The sequence below is a fragment of the Labrus bergylta genome, chromosome 20 (genome assembly GCF_963930695.1).
Source record: "Labrus bergylta chromosome 20, fLabBer1.1, whole genome shotgun sequence".
Taxonomy (NCBI): Eukaryota; Metazoa; Chordata; class Actinopteri; order Labriformes; family Labridae; genus Labrus; species Labrus bergylta.
In genome coordinates this window covers 8481573-8503733 of record NC_089214.1, presented here as the reverse complement: position 1 = coordinate 8503733, position 22161 = coordinate 8481573, and the positions used below count along the sequence as shown (strand labels likewise).

The window sequence follows — 22161 nt, the reverse complement described above, 5'->3', positions numbered from 1 at the left end:
GCTGTATTTATTTACTGTCAGACAGGATTAATCCAGCATTTACAAACAAAGCACCTACTGTTGACAGGAACCAATAGGAAGTAGTAGACTTCTTTAATTAAGCTGAAAATGGGCGGCTCTGGTTTTCAGTAATTCTGTCTTGGCAATGTTCTCCAAGTAGTAGGCCTATAGCTCCTCAGCCAATCCTGTGCCAATGGAGTGACCTCACTGTGAATACATGCCGCTGACGTGTGACTGACTACAAACAGTTTCGACAAACACAGAGTGATCTTTTTACAGTCAACCAAAGGTAAAGTAAAAATAAAAAAACATTAATGAAATATGGAAAACCTGATTCCTGGCCAGATATGAATGTCCATTATCCCTCTGTCTTATATAGACTACAGAGCCATGTTTAGGAGTTGTTAAGTGTAAGACACAAATTTCTCCAGCAGGTGTCACCTTTGGGTTTAGTTCATGACTATCCAACAGGTGTTTTGATAATCCTGTCCAAAGACTGACAGAAAGGCATTTCTGTTTATAGACCAGTCCCTTGTGCTAAAAATACCTTTCCCGTAAATCCAAGTAGGCATTTCAAGTTCAGGACTCAGGAGGCAGCTCCACCTTAAGGATATGTATATGAAAGTGAAACAGGTGGATATATTAGAAACAACCATGTCTTTACTGAAAAGGGTTGATACCAGGTTATGGAATGAACAAATACGAGCTTAATTCTATAGTTTTAAACATTTTATTTTATCAAATAAATATATGTAGAAGGAGTAGATTTGAACCTTCCTGCACAGGTTAAGGTGCACTTGTACTTTATTTATTTTTACGCTGGCTCTGCACGTTTCACAAATACACAATGTTTTCAAACCCCTTGTTAAAAAAATCACTTCATCATCTTTATCAAACATAAAAAAATGACTACCAACACAGATTTAAATAAATATGCTTTCATAAAATAAAACTCATGAACACAGTTTTTCATCAAAACATTTGTCTCTTTGTCATCCCTTCAAGTAATTGCATGAAAACTATTCTCCATCATCAAACATATCTTCCTGCTCACTTTCATGCAACAATTCAAACCAGATTTAGCTTTCACGTTGTTTAATCAGTATTGTGCACTGAGTGAGACTGAAAAGCTCTAGCAATGCTGTTTTTTTTCCACTCCTGTGGTGCAATTGCTCTCTATAAATCAGTCATCAATCAATCATTATTTGTATAGTGCTAATTCATAGCAAGTGTTATCTCGAGGCACTTCATAAAAGAGTTTATGGGATAAGATGCAGGAAGGATTTCTTCTTTATATTCCTCACATTCCTGTTGACCACACCTTCTTGCTGCTGAGGTGGAGGTCGGAGCAGGCCGTGCATGAATGAGGACGGCGGTGGTTGAGGGACAACACAGTCCGATGGTGGTGGCTGGGCATCAGGGAAATGTAGAAATGAAACCAAGAAACCAGTTGCATCTTGCAACCAACTTCAATCCAGCAGAGACCTTTAAAACCAAGTGTCTGTCCCCAGACCAACAGCAACACTTGACATATTTGCTGTTAGACATGTACCTACTCATGTGGGAACTTTTTGTTCATCTAATCCCAGCACATTCATACATCCCGATGTTAAATCCTTCGTTCGGGATCCTTTTAGCAACTGTTCATTTGATACCACTTACTCTAATAAATATTTGCGTACATTCATCAACTGTGGTCTTGTTCTTCATCATGGCTAACTGTTGTTGTTCCACGGTCTAGAAATGTATTAGTTTTTAGAGTTTCGTTTAGTTCACCATTTTCCCTGCAAACAAAATTGAACAGAATCAAGTTCTGAAGAACATCGAGCTCAAACAACCAGCATGTATTCCTTTCATCATAAATGACTTCTGTAGAAAACATTAACTATCAAAGCATGACAACATTTATTTTCAGGGATTTGTTCTTGTTTATATTGTCACTTCATTGACTTATCTTATTTTTTATACCATTCATTATGCTTCACTTCCACTTACATTAATAGGTTTCCAGTTGCTGGTAGTTATCTGTTGTATTCATCACCTTTTCTTTTCTGAGTTCACAAGACATCAGCATTAGTACAAACAACAGGTACTTAATTTTTAGTAGAAGAGGTAGTTGTAGTAGTGTTATTTACCTTTTTAAACCTCTTATATATGAAGAAGATGCAAATGGCTAATACAACCAAAAGGAATATAACCCCAACTGTAATTCCTGCAACATCAGGAGTGCCTGAAAAAGAAAAAAGATTCAGTTCATTCATCTTTCTCTCGCTCAAAGCTATGCCATCAGGGGCATTTTGAGATTCAGTGTCTTCTTTAAGGACACTTGAATGTGTGGACTGCAGGAGCTGTAATATAACCAAGTAACCAGATATTCAGATGAATTGTTCTTTTGTAGAGGTGCTACTTACTTTGACTTTCCTTTATCCTCAACACTGTGCTCCATACGCAAGTCTCTTCAGCAGTACTATGTTCACATGTGTATATTCCCTCCTGAAGTGATGTTAAGTCTTGTAACACGAGGCTTCCTGACTCAGACACATCCTTCACGTGCTTCCTCCACTCCTCTGAAATGTTAAAGGGGACTTCGGCGGAGGTCTGGATCAGGATGTTTTGATTGTGGTTGAATGTCCAAATGAGGCTTTTAAAGTGAGTGTTTGAAGAAGTGCAGGGGATTGTGCTTTTAGTGTCTGAAATATTGATGGAAGCTGAAAGACAAAACACAAGAATTACACACAATGACAAAGTTTATTTGTAAGGATTTTGTTGATGTCAATGTGAACTTTTCATATCAGCTGTTTAAGGCAGCCTGAAGGACCCCATGCAGTGACCAGAAGTTTTCTTTGAAACACGTACCTGGTTTAAACAAAGTTGCTGTCCTGTTGTTTCTGCCAGCGCTGATGGTGCAGCTGTAGTCCAGATCAATCACACCGACTTGAACTATCAGAGAGCTATTGATGCTGTAGAGCTTCTCTTTCTGATGGACAGTTGGTGTGTCTGCTACAGTCAGATTGGTTGGAGGACTGGAGGACCAGGTGAGCTCAGGCTGAGGGTAGATCTCCTCTGAGCTGCAGGTGATTCTGTTTCCTACCTGCTGAATTCCAACTTTACTGGGTGGAGCTGTGAAAAAGTTAAACATTTTGGAACATGTATTTAAAATTGTGATGTGGGAGACCTGGTGCTGACTCATTCAGGTCTCTTTGGGAGCTTTTTAGACTTACATTGAATTGATTAAGATTCTGTTCTTTTGCTACTCATTTTTCATTCCACTTTTGAAAACCACTGAACATTTGAATTTTTATGTCCTAGACAAAAGCAATCTGTCAATTTTCTTGTTCTGTCTTTACCAGAAAACTAAGTTAATATAAGTTAAGAGTTAATATAATGTCAAGGGAAAGAGAACATTAATTTATAACTGAATGAAAGTAGCAACATTTACAACAGGACTTTGTTCTCCCATCATGCCAAATAAAACAATCATGTGCTAATCATACTTTTTACTGCCTTCCATCCGGCAGTATTTCCATAATATTACATTCCATTATACAAATATAAATAACAAAAGAGTTAAGCTTTATTTGTGCAAATGCTTGTTCTTCCATGCACAGTCAATTCTTTTTTTTAGTTTGAATTGTAGTTTTACAGTATTCAACAAGTGAGGAAACACAGATATTAAAAAAACTATTTCATCACTGAAAGCTGTTGATTATTTTCAGTTCTTTTCTAACTATCACTGTTATTTTCCCACAAGCTCAGAGACCACATTTACTGGACAAGCGTCCTTATCACCCAGATGACCTTCAACACAGCCTTCCATTAAAATGGTATCAGTTTCCTGTAGCTGGGTGTGGAAGGTTATTCACTAATGTTTGTTTTATCTTACAGAGCTCTACAGATTGTGGCATGGAGAAAATAAGGTTTCACTAAATCCATGTTGTGTATTTAGCATTTACTCTGTGATAGAACTCAATACATTTATGATGTAAAATACTTTCTTTATAGCGGTCCTGTTAGTCTCTTTGCTACTTATGTTGCCGCTCCAAAAAAAAAACAAACAGGTTTGTAACAAAATGTCAAAACAGATAAACAAACTAGTCTACTCAACTTCACTGTGTAACAGGCCAGGTGATGGTTATCTTAAACTTGGAAGTTTTCCTTTAGCTTGTCAGAGCTAGCGATAAGTACCAATGTTTACTGTATCTAGCAACACAATATCAGCTTTTTGTATGTCAAGCTAAGGTTCATGCTAAATATTAAAGTTATGATCTATTGTTACAGAGAGAAAAAATCTAATTGTTAGAAAACATCAAATTTGAAACCATTCTGGTACATCATTAGATTTAAACATCCAGTCCTACTAAATGAAGGCAAAGGTGTGTGTGCAGGACATGTACAGCCAGAATGAAGTTTAAATGATCATTTAGGTTGACTACAGTAGTTATTGCAATGTAAATATACACCAATCAGTCAAAAGATAATGATCTATTGCAATTCAATAAAACAGTTCAACCATAATTTCTACTTTTAAGAAGCTTCTACATTTTCAGTTTTTGCTGACATGGTCAGAAAGGTGATAATTGTACTTTGTTTATAATACTGAAGTCATAGCAGGTAGTGGTGCTGAGTTAAATTGAATATTTTCAAATATTTTGACCACCCCATTAACATTCAAGTGGGGACCAAATTTTAGGAACATATTTAAATATAATGCACTCCATTACACCACCTAGTATGATCTCAATTATAAATAAAAAGTAAAATGTTCACCTGTCTGACCATGTCAACCAATGTAGAAGCTTTTTAAAGAAGAACTTATGGTAGACCTGATTTTGATTGCACTAGATTGCACATGTGGTCATAATGTTGTGGTTGATCTGAATACAAGGCAATTCTTGCTGTTGTTTGATGTTTCTGCATTCACCATGGATGTCATACCTTCCAAGTTTAGGTCAACAAATGACTCCTTGTTGCCGTTGGTGGTGCTGGTGTAGCACTTGTATCTGCCCTGGTCTTCAAGCTTCACCCCTGTCAGCCTGAGTGAGACGTTTCCTTTGGAGATCTGGTCTTGAAACAGCGATGTCCTGCCTTTGAAGCTCTCGTCTTGACGTTCCAACTGGTCCCTATCATAGAAGTAGGAGTGGACAAGAGTGTTTCCCTTTATCTGGTTCCAGTGGACCAGTACTTTATCACCTTGTTTAAAACTGCAGGGTAAGATGCAACTCTCCTTTAAAATACACACTTCAGTATCTGTAAAACATCAGAAAAAGAAACATATATCAAGGGTTAGTTATGGGATAAACCTGGTTTGAAATTTTGAAAATATAAGACACTGTTACGTCACTGAAAAATGTATTTAAACGTGTTGAATTAGAATTTAAAAAATAGTTTAAAAAAAAGATATAGTTCAAGATGAATTTGTTTGTGTTTAGGCTATTTGTAGTTTTTTCGGTTTTTTGGTCTGCATTGTTTTTTATGCACTGACACTGATGAAGCCCTGGCATTGAAAACAGCTGTTTCAATAAATCTGACTTTCAAATGCAAGAATAAGAGTGATACATGTTATTATTTGTTGAAAAATATAATGTGACAATTTACCCCGCATAGTGTGACAACATACCCCGTGATGGGGCAACAAATCTGAAGATTATACATTTGTGAAGAAATTAATCTTTAATTTGATATAGAAATTGAGTGACTGTGATATACTTAGACCGAGAATTTTAGGTGAAAGCCAAGATTCCCCGCTCTACGAATTGCTGTAAATTTACAAGCAATTTTCAACGGTAAAATCGTGTTATGTTTAAATACAGGACAACCCTGTTTTATAACGGTTTATAACGATATTTTACTGTATTATTGCGTGAAGGAAAGAAAACAGTAATTTCTCATATTTTTTGCATTGCATTTTGGGAACAAGATGGTGAGACCACCACATGCTTTGAAGGACAGTGGAGTTGGAAGTCAGATTGTTACCCATCACCATCCTGACAATAAACAGGTGAGTACCTTACTGCTTTGTTAGTTATAATAGGCAAAAACCATCACTTAGAAAGTTTGAAGTCATTTGTAAGATTAGTATTAGCTAGAGTTTGAAATGACACACAAACACTGCAGGCACACAGTGAGTAAATTCTTTGCCAGCTAACATCAGCTTGATCTTAACAATTGCTAAATGAGAAACCCCACACAACATTTTCTTGTAATTTCAAACGTTGGTAGAGGTTGTTATATGGGTCTGCAATGAGTTGAGACATATTAATAAAAAGATGCAGGAAGGCGGCAACCTCCAAAAAGGCCGTTCTGTTTGTGTGTGTCTCTCTCTCTCCCTCGCAGGCTGGGGGAGCGCAGCCTGTAACATATTTAATTAATATCTAGTCTATGTGTTAATTAATATTATTTGGTTACGGGGGACACTTGAATGATAAAAGCTCAGCATATGAACTTTATTAAAAAGTTTGCCCTGATTTGAGAAGTAGCCTGCACTTTGCAGGAAATATTATAGATTAATATCGATTATTAACGGACATAAACATAATTATCATTCACTGAGGCCTTGAGAGACAGAGGCAGACAGGCAAGAGTGTGCAAGTGATCATTTCTTCAGGAGTCAGGGACATTCAACCTGAACAGAGTGAAGAAGTAAACTCCGTGTCCAGTCAGATGATATTTTACAAGATGTGTGGGATGGTGAAAACATCAGAAACAACATGACAGAGACAGAGAGGTCATCTTTAGGCTTGATACTTTATCAAGATTCATTCGAAGTTGTAAACCCACTCGGGTCAGGAAAAAAGAAACATAAAATACTGGCCATGTATCTCACGCTTGCAGACCTTTTGCCACACAACCGGTCAAGTATCGACCAGATGCAACTTGTTCTTCTCTGTAGAGAAAATATTTGTAAGTATTTTGGTCAGGATTTGGTCATGGGATGCTTGATGAAAGACCTTAAAGACCTTTAAACCAATGGGGTTGTCTTACCTAATGGACAGAAATGCAAAGGAATCTTGCAAGCCATTGCTGGAGACAACCTGAGCTCACACAACATTGGAGGCTTTCTGGAAAATTTCAGTGGCAAGTACTTCTGCCGCTACTGTGAAATTGAAAGAGATACTTTTCAGGCAGATCCTCTCTCCAGAGGCAACACTCGCACACCAGAGTCATACAAAGAGCATGTTCAGAACCTTGGTGAAGATACAGTTCATAGTGGAGGTATCAAATTTGACTCATTGTTCAACGACCTGTCTTGCTTTCATGTATGCCAGCCTGGGCTTCCTCCTTGTCTTGGTTTGATTGATTTGTTTGAAGGTGTTGTTGCCTCTGATCTTGCTATGTATATCCGCCATCTTGTCACTGTTGACAAACAGTTTACTTACCTTGAATTGAATCGCAGAATCAATCAGTTCAAATATCTCGGTAACGATGCAAAAGACAAATCCTGTGAGGTAACCCCAGGGAGAGATAGACTGAGTGGCCATGCTGTACAGAACTGGTGTTTACTGAGACTATTGCCTCTATTGATTGGAGAGAAGATTACCTCTCCCTCTGAAAATGAGATATGGCAACTAGTTTTACAGCTAAGAGAAATCGTGGCGTTTATTTGCGCACCCGCCATTTCCACTGGCCAGATAGGGTATCTAAGGGTATCATTGAATATTTGCATTCCCGAAAACAAGCCTTTCCCCATGATCGACTAAAACCTAAGCATCATTACATGAGCCATTATCCAGAGCTCATCATTCAGTCTGGGCCACTTATTCGTTTGTGGACTTTGAGGTTCGAAAGTAAGCACAGATACTTCAAACAGTGTGCAAGAAAACTGCATAACTTCAGAAATGTGTACTCAAGTCTTGCAGAAAGACATCAGCTTCTGCAAGCCTTTCTTAGTACTGGCAATCTCTTCCCACCTACAATCGTTGTAGAAAAAGCAACTGAGTTTTTTGAAGAGGACTACAATGATGGCATCAAGGATTCGGTTAGAAGTTATGATTTTCAATCCACAAATACTCTGATTGCTCATGAAGCAGCTGTAAAAGGAACAAAATACAAAAAAAAACATGTCTGTTGTTATAGGCAAGGGTGAGGGTGGACTTGATGTTGGTAAGATTATCATGATACAATAATTCAGCAATCTATTTCATCACTGAAAAGCATAAGGCTTTGTGTCTGCATGATGTAGGTGTTTATTCCCTCACACCAATCAGGAGCTGTTACTACTGTGTTAATCAGGGCGACCTATTAGATTATTACCCTCTCCCTGAGTACACAATTTGTGACATGGCACTAATCGTTCTTCACCATTCTTTCCCCTCATTGTAGTGCAATGAGTGCAGAGGATGAAGAGCTGAGGGTTATCATCCTCAGAGCTTTGCCAACCATTTCTAAAGACATCCAACAGGAATTAATAGACAAGATAAAAAGCTGTGCATTAGAATCCACTGAAGACCTGAAATACGTTACAAAGGAAGATATTGTCGACATATTGCCTGCCATTCAACTCCGGAAGCTGCTGGAAGCATTTAAAAATGGTAATGCTGAAGTAAATGTTAATACATCTGTGTTGCAATATACTGTAAATTCTTAAATAGTGGCCTGACCGTTTTTTTTTTCTAACCGGTCAACCCACCCTTACTTTAAGTTTAATAGAGGGTTTTGTAGTTTCCATTTTTTTTCAAAGTTTTCTTTAGAAAAGACGACCAATGAGAATTTAAACAATATTTTTTATCAAAAAGAGAAACATGGTTACAAATAATTCCAAACTAAAATGTTTATGTTTAAAGCAGGCTCGGCCAGAAGTGTTTTTCTCTGGTTACACCCTGTTTCATTGACTCACACCAATCTGACAAGATGGCATGCATTTTTCTCTAAACGTAACAAAGTAATTGTAAACTTTGGATTGATGTCATCTTTTTGTGTGGTACTGTGGGTGCATTTGTGTGTGTGAGTGAGTGCTAGAATGTCACCAGATGTGTTTTGTATGGTTTCAGGCCACTTATGACACACTTTTCTTCCTTTGTATCTGAGTCCTAATAACAACGTTTTTGGAATCCAGGATTTGTTCTGCTGTCATACACTTTCTTCTCCATAATGTGTTGAATCACCGCACAGAGCCAACAACCTTATGTTAGCAGCTCCAGATTTTTAATAAAGGTGGCAGTCACTTGACATTTCCCCCCAGAAGAAGACAGCTTTGTTGCTCATATTAGTTCAAAAATATCACAGATTTGTGTTAAAGTTGAACTTCACAGAAAAGATTAGAGTCCATCTTGTTTTAGCTAATGTTTCATACTCTTGCTTAAAACTGCTAGGAATGAATTAGGCCAGTCTTCATAAACTTTGGCATAGCTCTGTTCAGCCAAACATTGCATGAAAACCAACAGAACTTAATTCAAACGTTCCTGTATACAAAGTTCAATCTCTGGTTTATGTTTACACTGAAATAACAAAGCCTCACTCACCTCCTTTTGCAAATCCTTTTAGATAAAAAAGAACATAAAAAAACGTGACACGTTTTATCCCACTCATCTTCTTTGATACGTCGTACTCTTCTTTCCGCACCGCTAATATTTACAGTCTATGTGTAGCCTACGGGAGAGAGGTCATTGCAGCAGAAAGAGAGACTCCCACATGAGCTGACTTGCCTTAGATTTGTAAATTAGCCTACTCTCAGGGAGGAAAGGATCACACAATGCCCGGAAACAGGAAATGTTTGGAATACTTATCCCCTTAGTGCGACTTTGGGTGGTATCAAGCAGATATTCTCCTGACCTGGCTGTTCACTTGCTCCTCCCAGTGGGAGAATATCCATCCAACAGCAAAAGCCTATTCTGTATTCTGAGTCTGTGTTAAAAGCTACTTTAAACCTCACAGGTGATGATTCCGGTGAAGAACACAGTAGCTTTTAGATAAATCTGGTGTGCCCATCTCTTTGTTTATTGCAAACATTTAATGTAAGTGCACATTGTCCTTTTAAATAAACAAACTGAACTAAGTAGCACAGAGGCCTCGCATTGACAGCTTCCGCTCAGATCAGTCGAATGAAGCGCAGCAACTGGACGCAAACCATAGTTTGCAGTGCATCAATACCTCTGGAAAGTCGGAGGGGGAGAGGGGGTGCTCCTGGGATGCTTGGAGTCATTTACCAGCCCTCTGGAGGCGTCATAGGCTCATGGAGGAAACGTTAAGGAAGGAGGATGCCTATTTGAAAACTCCTCTGTGTCAACCTGTCAGTGTCATCAAGTCTACTGCGCTGGCTTAAATTGAAGGGAAATGTAGGAACACAAGACCTAATTTTGAAAATGTCCTAGAAATTTGGGAACAAAGGGTTTAATTTTGAGAAAAATCTTAGAAATATGGGAACTGTGGGAACATAGGGCCTAATTTTCAGTGAAAAAAAAATTCTTAGAAATGTGGGAACATAGGGCTGTGGGAACACAGGGCCTAATTTTGAGAAAAATTGTAGAAATGTGGGAACATAGGGCCTTATTTTCAGTGAAAAACAAATTCTTAGAAATGTAGGAACATTGGGCTGTGGGACCATAGGGGCTGACCCCATTAATAGTGATTTGAAGTCAATTGGAGCCTGGTGAAAGTAGTAAGTATGTTATTATGCCTACCAAGTTTGTGGTTAGGTTTCAACGTTTCACCTTAAATTATGAAGAGTTTTCTTGTGCTGAACCTGTTCAAAGGTTAAGGCTATTGCTAGCACACAGGAATTCAGCTCAACCATTGATGTTGGTCAAACTTGGCCTAAAGTCGTCTGAAGAGGTACGCAAGAAAGTGTTTTAAAATATCAATGAGTCACTTAACTTAAAGCTTAGATAGGAGCTTTTGGAATGGAAAAACAATGGTGTGATTATAATTAAAGGAAGCAGACCGTAATGAACAAAGAAAATGTTATTTTTAATGTATATGCTGGTCTGGGATGTGTTTATCTGCTGGGAGCAAACCAGTTGGACCAGGTGTAGGTTAACTTTGGCGAGTAACATTAGAAATGTAGGTAAATCTGATGTGATAAAACTGTCAGCACAATTTATTAGCGTTGTCTTGAGTAATTATTTTTGACAGATTCCAATTTCAGACTTTGAGATCATACCGTTCACTTTGACTGAAACAGTGTTTTTTATGCTCAGGCAGTAAGCAAGATCTTAAATTAATCTGCAGATATACAGATAGTACGTAGTAGTATTATAATTTGAATTTATCTTTACATTTTGTGGTGGTAAAAGTGTTCTCTGTTCACGTGTAATGTGGGTAATTTTTCAGAGAATCCTGCTGTACCTGCCTTCAGGTTACACATAGCCTATTCATTTTTGTAAACTGCTAGATTAAGTTTATAGCAGAAATGTATGTGACCACTGCCAGACAATACTATAAACAGTGTTGCTGTCTAGCTCTACATTTGTTTTGACAAAATACATATTACATTTCAGGAAGTGGACTCTAATGATGATGACTTCAGCCCTATCTGGCCCTGACAGTTGGCTTGTTTGTTTCTCCTGGTTCATGATACCTGAACATCGTCACTGCTTTACAGGAGGTAAAATATATTTTTAATTTTTTTTAAAAGGAAAGAAAAGCACACTGCCTCAAAAATAGAACATGAAAATAAATATTTAAATGTTGTGTTATTACCAATATTTACAGTCTATGGTTATTACCAAAGGGTTAGTACTGCATAGCTGTATTTATTTACTGTCGGACAGGATTAATCCAGCATTTACAAACAAAGCACCTACTGTTGACAGGAACCAATAGGAAGTAGTAGACTTCTTTAATTAAGCTGAAAATGGGCGGCTCTGGTTTTCAGTAATTCTGTCTTGGCGATGTTCTCCAAGTAGTAGGCCTATAACTCCTCAGCCAATCCTGTGCCAATGGAGTGACCTCACTGTGAATACATGCCGCTGACGTGTGACTGACTACAAACAGTTTCGACAAACACAGAGTGATCTTTTTACAGTCAACCAAAGCTAAAGTAAAAATAAAAAAACATTAATGAAATACGGAAAACCTGATTCCTGGCCAGATATGAATGTCCATTATCCCTCTGTCTTATATAGACTACAGAGCCATGTTTAGGAGTTGTGAAGTGTAAGACACAAATTTCTCCAGCAGGTGTCACCTTTGGGTTCAGTTCATGACTATCCAACAGGTGTTTTGATAATCCCGTCCAAAGACTGACAGAAAGGCATTTCTGTTTATAGACCAGTCCCTTGTGCTAAAAATACCTTTCCCGTAAATCCAAGTAGGAATTTCAAGTTCAGGACTCAGGAGGCAGCTCCACCTTAAGGATATGTATATGAAAGTGAAACAGGTGGATATATTAGAAACAACCATGTCTTTACTGAAAAGGGTTGATACCAGGTTATGGAAAGAACAACTACGAGCTTAATTCTATAGTTTTAAACATTTTATTTTATCAAATCAATATATGTAGAAGGAGTAGATTTGAACCTTCCTGCACAGGTTAAGGTGCACTTCTACTTTATTTATTTTTACGCTGGCTCTGCACGTTTCACAAATACACAATGTTTTCAAACCCCTTGTTAAAAAAATCACTTCATCATCTTTATCAAACATAAAAAAATGACTACCAACACAGATTTAAATAAATATGCTTTCACAAAATAAAACTCATGAACACAGTTTTTCATAAAAACATTTGTCTCTTTGTCATCCCTTCAAGTAATTGCATGAAAACTATTCTCCATCATCAAACATATCTTCCTGCTCACTTTCATGCAACAATTCAAACCAGATTTAGCTTTCACGTTGTTGTTTAATCAGTATTGTGCACTGAGTGAGACTGAAAAGCTCTAGCAATGCTGTTTTTTTTCCACTCCTGTGGTGCAATTGCTCTCTATAAATCAGTCATCAATCAATCATTATTTGTATAGTGCTAATTCATAGCAAGTGTTATCTTGAGGCACTTCATAAAAGAGTTTATGGGATAAGATGCAGGAAGGATTTCTTCTTTGTATTCCTCACGTTCCTGTTGTCCACACTTCCTTGCTGCTGAGGTGGAGGTCGGAGCAGGCCGTGCATGAATGAGGACGGCGGTGGTTGAGGGACAACACAGTCCGATGGTGGTGGCTGGGCATCAGGGAAATGTAGAAATGAAACCAAGAAACCAGTTGCATCTTGCAACCAACTTTAATCCAGCAGAGACCTTCAAAACCAAGTGTCTGTCCCCAGACCAACAGCAACACTTGACATATTATATATATATGTATATAGACATGTACCTACTCATGTGGGAACTTTTTGTTCATCTAATCCCAGCACATTCATACATCCCGATGTTAAATCCTTCGTTCGAGATCCTTTTAGCAACTGTTCATTTGATACCACTTACTCTAATAAATATTTGCCTACATTCATCAACTGTGGTCTTGTTCTTCATCATGGCTGACTGTTGTTGTTCCACGGTCTAGAAATGTATTAGTTTTTAGAGTTTCGTTTAGTTCACCATTTTCCCTGCAAACAAAATTGAACAGAATCAAGTTCTGAAGAACATCGAGCTCAAACAACCAGCATGTATTCTTTTTCATCATAAATGACTTCTGTAGAAAACATTAACTATCAAAGCATGACAACATTTATTTTCAGGGATTTGTTCTTGCTTATAGCCTCACTTCATTGACTTATCTTGTTTTTTAAACCATAAAGTTAACTTACTTTAATGGGATTTCAGCTTCTGGTTCTCTGTTGTTTTCATCACCTTCCCTTTTCTGAGTTCTAGTAGTAGTAGTGTTATTTACCCTTTTACACCTCTTATATATGAAGAAGATGCAAATGGCTAATACAACCAAAAGGAATATAACCCCAACTGTAATTCCTGCAACAACAGGAGTGCCTGAAAAAGAAAAGAGATTCAGTTCATTCATCTTTCTCTCGCTCAAAGCTATGCCATCAGGGGCATTTTGAGATTCAGTGTCTTCTTTAAGGACACTTGAACATGTGGACTGCAGGAGCTGTAATATAACCAAGTAACCAGATATTCAGATGAACTGTTCTTTTGTAGAGGTGCTACTTACTTTGACTTTCCTCTATCCTCAACGCTGTGCTCCATACATGAGTCTCTTCAGCAGTACTAAGTTCACATGTGTATATTCCCTCCTGAAGTGATGTTAAGTCTTGTAACACGAGGCTTCCTGACTCAGACACATCCTTCACGTGCTTCCTCCACTCCTCTGAAACTTTAAAGGGGACTTCGGCGGAGGTCTGGATCAGGATGTTTTGATTGTTGTTGAATGTCCAAATGAGGCTTTTAAAGTGAGTGTTTGAAGAAGTGCAGGGGATTGTGGTGTTGTTGTCTGAAATATTGATGGAAGCTGAAAGACAAAACACAAGAATTACACACAATGACAAAGTTTATTTGTAAGGATTTTGTTGATGTCAATGTGAACTTTTCATATCAGCTGTTTAAGGCAGCCTGAAGGACCCCATGCAGTGACCAGAAGTTTTCTTTGAAACACGTACCTGGTTTAAACAAAGTTGCTCTCCTCTTGTTTCTGCCAGCGCTGATGGTGCAGCTGTAGTCCAGATCAATCACACCAACTTGAACTATCAGAGAGCTACTGATGCTGTAGAGCTTCTCTTTCTGATGGACAGTTGGTGTGTCTGCTACAGTCAGATTGGTTGGAGGACTGGAGGACCAGGTGAGCTCAGGCTGAGGGTAGATCTCCTCTGAGCTGCAGGTGATTCTGTTTCCTACCTGCTGAATTCCAACTTTACTGGGTGGAGCTGTGAAAAAGTTAAACATTTTGGAACATGTATTTAAAATTGTGATGTGGGAGACCTGGTGCTGACTCATTCAGGTCTCTTTGGGAGCTTTTTAGACTTACATTGAATTGATTAAGATTCTGTTCTTTTGCTACTCATTTTTTATTCCATTTTTGAAAACTATTGAAAGTTTGAATTTTTATGTCTTAGACAAAAGCAATCTGTCAATTTTCTTGTTCTGTTTTTACCAGAAAACTAAGTTAATATAAGTTAAGAGTTAATATAATGTCAAGGGAAAGAGAACATTCATTTATAACTGAATGAAAGTAGCAACATTTACAACAGGACTTTGTTCTCCCATCATGCCAAATAAAACAATCATGTGCTAATCATACTTTTTACTGCCTTCCATCTGACAGTATTTCCATAATATTACATTCCATTATACGAATATAAATAACAAAAGATTTAAGCTTTATTTGTGCAAATGCTTGTTCTTCCATGCACAGTCAATTCTTTTTTTTTAGTTTGAATTGTAGTTTTACAGTATTCAACAAGTGAGGAAAAACAGAAACACAGATATTAAAAAAACTATTTCCTCACTGAAAGCTGTTGATTATTTTCAGTTCTTTTCTAACTATCACAGTTAATTTCCCACAAGCTCAGAGACCACATTTACTGGACAAGCGTCCTTATCACCCAGATGATCTTCAACACAGCCTTCCATTAAAATGGTATCAGTTTCCTGTAGCTGGGAGTAGAAGTTTATTCACTACTTATGTTTGTTTTATCTTTCAGAACTCTACAAATTGTGGCATGGAGAAAATAAGGTTTCACTAAATCCATGTTGTGTATTTAGCATTTACTCTGTGATAGAACTCAATACATTTATGATGTAAAATACTTTCTTTATAGCGGTCCTGTTAGTCTCTTTGCTACTTATGTTGCCGCTCCAAAAAAACAAACAGGTTTGTAAAAAAATGTCAAAACAGATAAACAAACCAGTCTACTCAACTTCACTGTGTAACAGGCCAGGTGATGGTTATCTTAAACTTGGAAGTTTTCCTTTAGCTTGTCAGAGCTAGCGATAAGTACCAAGGTTTACTGTATCTAGCAACATATCAGCTTTTTGAATGTAAAGCTAAGGTTCATGCTAAATATTAAAGTTATGATCTATTGTTACAGAGAGAAAAAATCTAATTCTTAGAAAACATCAAATTTGAAACCATTCTGGTGCATCATTAGATTTAAACATCCAGTCCTACTAAATGAAGGCAAAGGTGTGTGTGCAAGACATGTACAGCTGGAATGAAGTTTAAATGATCATTTAGGTTGACTACAGTAGTTATTGCAATGTAAATATTCACCAATCAGTCAAAAGATAATGATCTATTGCAATCCAATGAAACAGTTCAACCATAATTTCTACTTTTAAGAAGCTTCTACATTTTCAGTTTTCGCTGACATGGTCAGAAAGGTGATAATTGTACTTTGTTTATAATACTGAAGTCATAGCAGGTAGTGGTGCTGAGTTAAATTGAATATTTTCAAATATTTTGACCACCCCATTAACATTCAAGTGGGGACCAAATTTTAGGAACATATTTAAATATAATGCACTCCATTACACCAACACCACCTAGTATGACCTCAATTATAAATAGAAAGTAAAATGTTCACCGGTCTGACCATGTCAACCAATGTAGAAGCTTTTTAAAGAAGAACTTATGGTAGACCTGATTTTGATTGCACTAGATTGCACATGTGGTCATAATGTTGTGGTTGATCTGTATACAAGGCAATTCTTGCTGTTGTTTGATGTTTCTGCATTAACCATGGATGTCATACCTTCCAAGTTTAGGTCAACAAATGAGTCATTGCTGCCGTTGGTGGTGCTGGTGTAGCACTTGTATCTGCCCTGGTCTTCAAGCTTCACCCCTGTCAGCCTGAGTGAGGCGTTTCCTTTGGAGATCTGGTCTTGAAACAGTGATGTCCTGCCTTTGAAGCTCTCGTCCTGATGTCCCAACTGGTCCTCATTATAAAAGTAGGAGTGGACAGGAGTGTTTCCCTTCATCTGGATCCAGTGGACCAGTACTTTATCACCTTGTTTAAAACTGCAGGGTAAGATGCAACTCTCCTTTAAAATACACACTTCAGTATCTGTAAAACATCAGAAAAAGAAACATATATCAAGGGTTAGTTATGGGATAAACCTGGTTTGAAATTTTAAAAATATAAGACACTGTTACGTCACTGAAAAATGTATTTAAACGTGTTGAATTAGAATTTAAAAAATAGTTTAAAAAAAAGATATAGTTCAAGATGAATTTGTTTGTGTTTAGGCTATTTGTAGTTTTTTCGGTTTTTTGGTCTGCATCGTTTTTTATGCACTGACACTGATGAAGCCCTGGCATTGAAAACAGCTGTTTCAATAAATCTGACTTTCAAATGCAAGAATAAGAGTGATACATGTTATTATTTGTTGAAAAATATAATGTGACAATTTACCCCGCATAGTGTGTACTTTTCTAAAGTTTTCTTTAGAAAAGACGACCAAAGAGAATTTAAACAATATTTTTTATCAAAAAGAGAAACGTGGTTACAAATAATTCCAAACTAAAATGTTTATGTGACAAACGTTGTTTTCACGTCTTATTTGAAACTTGGAAATTATTTGAAAAGTGTCTTTTCAGTGAGAATTTATGGTTCAAGAGAATGATTTTGATCTAAAATGCCTGTCTCTTTTTTTTCTCATCTTTTCCATTTCCAGAGACGACGGTGGTCAGTTTGGAACTGCAAACACTGTCACACCCCAGCCCAGAAGTGAGCAGTCCATCACCAGTTCCTTTCTCCAGTCCATCAAGTGTACTCTCGCTCTCAAATCCAGAATCTAGCGGTGCAGAAGACTGTGGGTCACCCTCCACCATCAGAAAAACATGGCCAGACACATTCCAGGTGCCATGGAACCTCATGCCTGTGGAAATCCATTCAGCCATTTCTAATGGCAAAAGACCTCCACCTGCTGCACGGCGACAGATGATCAGAGTTTTGGCTGACAAAGTGAGGAGGCACGAGGCAAACCCAACGCGCTCACAGTGCGTCACTGTCTGCCAAAAAATTATTCGCCAGCACCCTCAGAGTTTTGCTGATCTGCAGAACAACGGTAATCTACTGGGAAATGGCTACACATCACTCATAATTCAACTAAAGAACAGAATTGAAAATCTGAACTGCAACAGCAGCTTTAGGCAGCACCGTTCATCAGGTGATGGACTAAAGAGAAGGCCTACTGATACATACGGCTGCGCCAGATACCAGCCTGACCTTCCACCAGAAGAGACAGAGCGAACAGTAGAGCAGAAACGTCAGCGGTTGGAGGAGATATACCATCGAGATGGTGTAAATGGGGTTGAAAGAGCAGAAGTAAAGCAACTCATGGAAACCACCTTCCGCCTGCAGCGCTGCCAAATGAATGCATTACCAGCACCAACCCTCACAGATCTAAGAGAGAAATGGCCATACCTTTTCACTCAGAAAGGTCTTTATGCTCATTTTGAACTTCTTACTGACATCAAAGTGCTGCGTGCACTCGAGCTTGCCATGGAGGAGTGTGGCAGAGCCATTGTGGAGTTCTTCAAGCAGAAACCCACCAATGCAGATGTACAGGCCGCCCTCTTATGTGGTCCAAACCTTGAGCTGTCATTCTGTGTGATCCAGCTTTTGATGGCTCACTTCTCTGAGCATTCAGAAGGGTTGATCCTAATTGCAAATGTAAGTTACGTTTTCTGTTTATTATTCCGCCACAGCAGCTGATATGGAGAGAACCCTCTCACTTCCTGCAACTCCTCGGCTGATACTCCGTGTTATGTATATAATATTCTTATTCTTATTCTTTACGTTTAGATGAGCCACCAAAGTGTTTCTTGTAATTCACCAAGTGTTTTTCTTAACTTTTCATCACTTCAAAACACATAAAAAAACTGTTATTGTGTTAGTCCTATTTCATCCTCTGACCGCATTAGCTCTAGATATCTTTCCTCTCGCTCAAACTCGGGTCAAGTATTTATACCAATTTAGATAATTAACACAAATGATGTGACAGCAGAAGGTATTTTACCTCTTGTGTCATCTCGAGTCGTTTCCTTTTTCATCTTTCACGATCAGCTCACTACTGTTATGCAGTAGCCTAAACTAAGGGCTAAGCCCTTCACTTGTAGCCTTGTGAGTATTGTATCAGTGACGGCAACGTTCTTGCTCTCCTCTCACTGCATACAGTGTCTCCTATCCTGTTTCCACAATTAGAAGAGTGTGTTTGCTTAAGCTAAACAAGAGGTTGATTAAGAGCGTGGTTGCTCTGTGTTTTTTTTTTTTTGTCTAGTTTCAGGCGAACCACCAGGTCGCTGCAGTCACGGCTGGATGATCAGCATCGAGGGGCACATAATCTGCGAAGGCATCCGGCCATCTTTCGTCTCCGGGCTAGCTGCTCTCTTTTCCACATTTTATATATTTAATCTGCAGTATGACGATGGTGCGGCAGCCACCCTGGAGTGCATTCAAAGGTTAGATGCTTAAATTAGGGATGGGAATGATTAATTGCTGATCCATTATGATGTTTAAGACTTTCGTCAATCACATGAAATTTGATTTATCAGACCTTGGTATCAAAGGCTGGCAAACCTCTGCACATTGCAACTTCAGTTACTTCAGAGCAGCTGTTTTCTGCCCCTGGACTGACTGTAACCAGACTGCACTCACATCTCACCCCTGAGCCTATTGACATGCTTATTTTCTTCAACAAAGTTTTAGACAGTAACCTTATATGTAGGGGAGTAACGATTCTCCAAATCCACAGTTTGGTTCAGACTCAATTTAATAATCACATTTCAATTCATACCCCGGCGGGGTTCAGTAAATCAACTACAATATGGAATATCAAGAAAACTAAAGAACAAATTAGCAAGAAGTTCAATATACATGTATATAATTACAGTGCAATATTTCTTTCAGCACCAACTCTGAACACACACTCTTGTTTTTCAGGCGGTTCATCGGGATCAACCCTGAGCGGGGAACAAAGGCTGCACGGGGCAAAGGGAAGGTCAAAAAAAGAGCTTCTGTCAGCCCTCCAGTCTCAAGTCTCCTAAAAAGACTAATGGACTTCGAATGGGACTTCATGTAGTCAGAGACACAGACACAGACACACACACAGACACATACACACACACACACACACACACACACCCACACACACACACACAGACACAGACACACACACACACACACACACACACACACACACACACACACACACACACAGACACAGACACACACACACACACAGACACACACACACACACACACACACACACACACACACACACACACAGACACACACACAGACACAGACACACACACACACACAGACACACACACACACAGACACACACACACACACAGACACACACACACACACACACACACACACACACACACAGACACACACACAGACACAGACACACACACACACACACAGACACACACACACACACACACACACACACACACACAGACACACACAAGCGTGCACACACACAGACAGACAGACACACACAGTTTACAATTTTTTTTACAACCAGATTTTTTGATATTTATTGTTTGTGTTATAATGTTCTTGCTGATACTTGAATTTAAATGTTCGAATTTAAATGGAATTTGCCTCTGTTAGATGCCTTAAAGTATATATTTTTGTAAATATTTTTATTTTTGAAATTCTTGCCTATTTAACCCAACTTTGTACTATTGTAACTGTAAATTTCAGCGACAGCAATATACCGTTAATTTTACAGTAACTTCCTGGCAACCCTACTGCCAGTTGTTTACGGTTTTTTTTACAGGGGGAATTTCTAAGAGTGTACAGCTTTGTTCTGAATTTCTGTGTGGTGTGAGTAGAACTCTGAACCTGTTTTTTCTTAATCCAGACAGGACACAGTTTGGCCTTTGTTCATTTTTATCAGTGAAGGTTCAAATGAAGCATGACAATGCAGTTAGTAGGACATAAAGTCAGTTATTAATCCACGCAAAAGTCAGTCTAAGAAGTGACCTTTTCGTTCAAATTTACAGTTTTGTTTTTGTTAACTTCGATGCACTCTTTGGAAGCATTGAAAACGGCTCAAAACAACAGTGAAACATGATGGTGCTTTTATTTAAAAAATAGTACAATAGTGGTTATAAAAGTGTTTTTCAATGATATAACCCCTAAGAAATATCTTTCAGTCAATTACAGCCTAACTTTTGAAAAATTGTGTAGAAACGAAAGCCTCTCTAATCAGTGGCTTCTTCCTCTGCGTCTCAGCTTTCATGTTGATAGATTTATTTTCTTGAGTTTATGCTGCCATTCCATAAACATTCTGGCGTTGCAGAAATGTAAACAACATAAATCAACAAAAGTTTGAACATGTCGGCATTTGTCATGACAAACAACAGTTAAGACAGTTTCCACTGCAAATATGAAATATAAGATGTAATTTAGCAATGCTACCTTTACAATTTGTAATGATTTTGAGTATTTTTATTTTCTGACTTGGGTAAGACTCGTATGTTTTTTAACTGACATTTAAAAGTCTCATATACCTCATGTAGGTCGACAAAGTTCCTCTTTGGATGCTACAGCCCCCTTGAAGACACACTGGTTGATCAATTTAATGTCATCTGGTACTACTAGTAACTATTATGATAATAATATTCACAAGCTGCAGGTTGAATGAGTTAAGCTGGAGGAATATGACCAATTACAGAGCCCCTTAGGGGGCATAGGCAGAAAAAGGTTCAGGTGCTCACAGTAAACAAGGAAATATCCAGTGACTACAAGAGAGTTTTGTGTTCCTAGGAGAGGGTTCTGCATGCGCACAAGATGGTTTCTGGTGCTCGCAAGAAAAGTCTGCATGTGCAAGAGAAAGATTTTCCTGATCACTGGAGAGTAATGCTTGTGCACTATTCTGTCTCATAGGATGAGTTTAATGGTCTGTTGCCGTCTCTGTCAGCGGGAGAAATCTCAAAGAGATGATAAGATAGAACTTTCTCATGTTTGTCTTTCTCAAGTTGACAAAAGATTATACTTCTTAAGGAATTTAAAACATGAAACCTTTGCCAGCTGTGGCTTGTAAAGCAGGCTCGGCCAGAAGTGTTTTTCTCTGGTTACACCCTGTTTCATTGACTCACACCAATCTGACAAGATGGCATGCATTTTTCTCTAAACGTAACAAAGTAATTGTAAACTTTGGATTGATGTCATCTTTGTGTGTGGTACTGTGGGTGCATTTGTGTGTGTGAGTGAGTGCTAGAATGTCACCAGATGTGTTTTGTATGGTTTCAGGCCACTTATGACACACTTTTCTTCCTTTGTATCTGAGTCCTAATAACAATGTTTTTGGAATCCAG

The 22161-nt window shown here is 38.2% G+C and overlaps 2 protein-coding genes and 1 long non-coding RNA gene across 4 annotated transcripts; 2 read left to right on the top strand and 1 right to left on the bottom strand.

Moving 5' to 3' along the window:
- Nucleotides 1-1450: 1450 nt before the first annotated feature.
- LOC136177202 (V-set domain-containing T-cell activation inhibitor 1-like) lies at nucleotides 1451-9678 on the bottom strand. Its single transcript, XM_065948907.1, has 7 exons — nucleotides 9459-9678; nucleotides 4936-5247; nucleotides 2857-3120; nucleotides 2412-2708; nucleotides 2136-2230; nucleotides 1996-2051; nucleotides 1451-1784 (listed from the first exon to the last, which is right to left on the bottom strand). Exons 1-6 carry the CDS (start codon nucleotides 9523-9525, stop codon nucleotides 2022-2024), a joined length of 1065 nt encoding a protein of 354 aa, XP_065804979.1. The 5' UTR covers nucleotides 9526-9678; the 3' UTR covers nucleotides 1451-1784; nucleotides 1996-2021.
- Nucleotides 5068-22161, top strand: LOC136177006 (uncharacterized). 2 transcript variants are annotated; one of them, XM_065948904.1, is made up of 6 exons: nucleotides 5068-5208; nucleotides 5918-5998; nucleotides 8320-8528; nucleotides 17495-18495; nucleotides 19103-19283; nucleotides 19765-22161. In XM_065948904.1, the coding sequence occupies exons 3-5, from the start codon at nucleotides 8324-8326 to the stop codon at nucleotides 19142-19144; spliced, it is 1248 nt and encodes a 415-aa protein (XP_065804976.1). In that variant the 5' UTR covers nucleotides 5068-5208; nucleotides 5918-5998; nucleotides 8320-8323; the 3' UTR covers nucleotides 19145-19283; nucleotides 19765-22161. The 2 variants fall into 2 exon arrangements, with proteins under 2 accessions (XP_065804976.1, XP_065804977.1); XM_065948905.1 differs by having other exon boundaries at nucleotides 17495-18591.
- Nucleotides 9802-13379, top strand: LOC136177205 (uncharacterized). The gene is made up of 2 exons (XR_010664845.1): nucleotides 9802-11539; nucleotides 13020-13379. It is a non-coding gene; the product is annotated as an uncharacterized lncRNA (long non-coding RNA).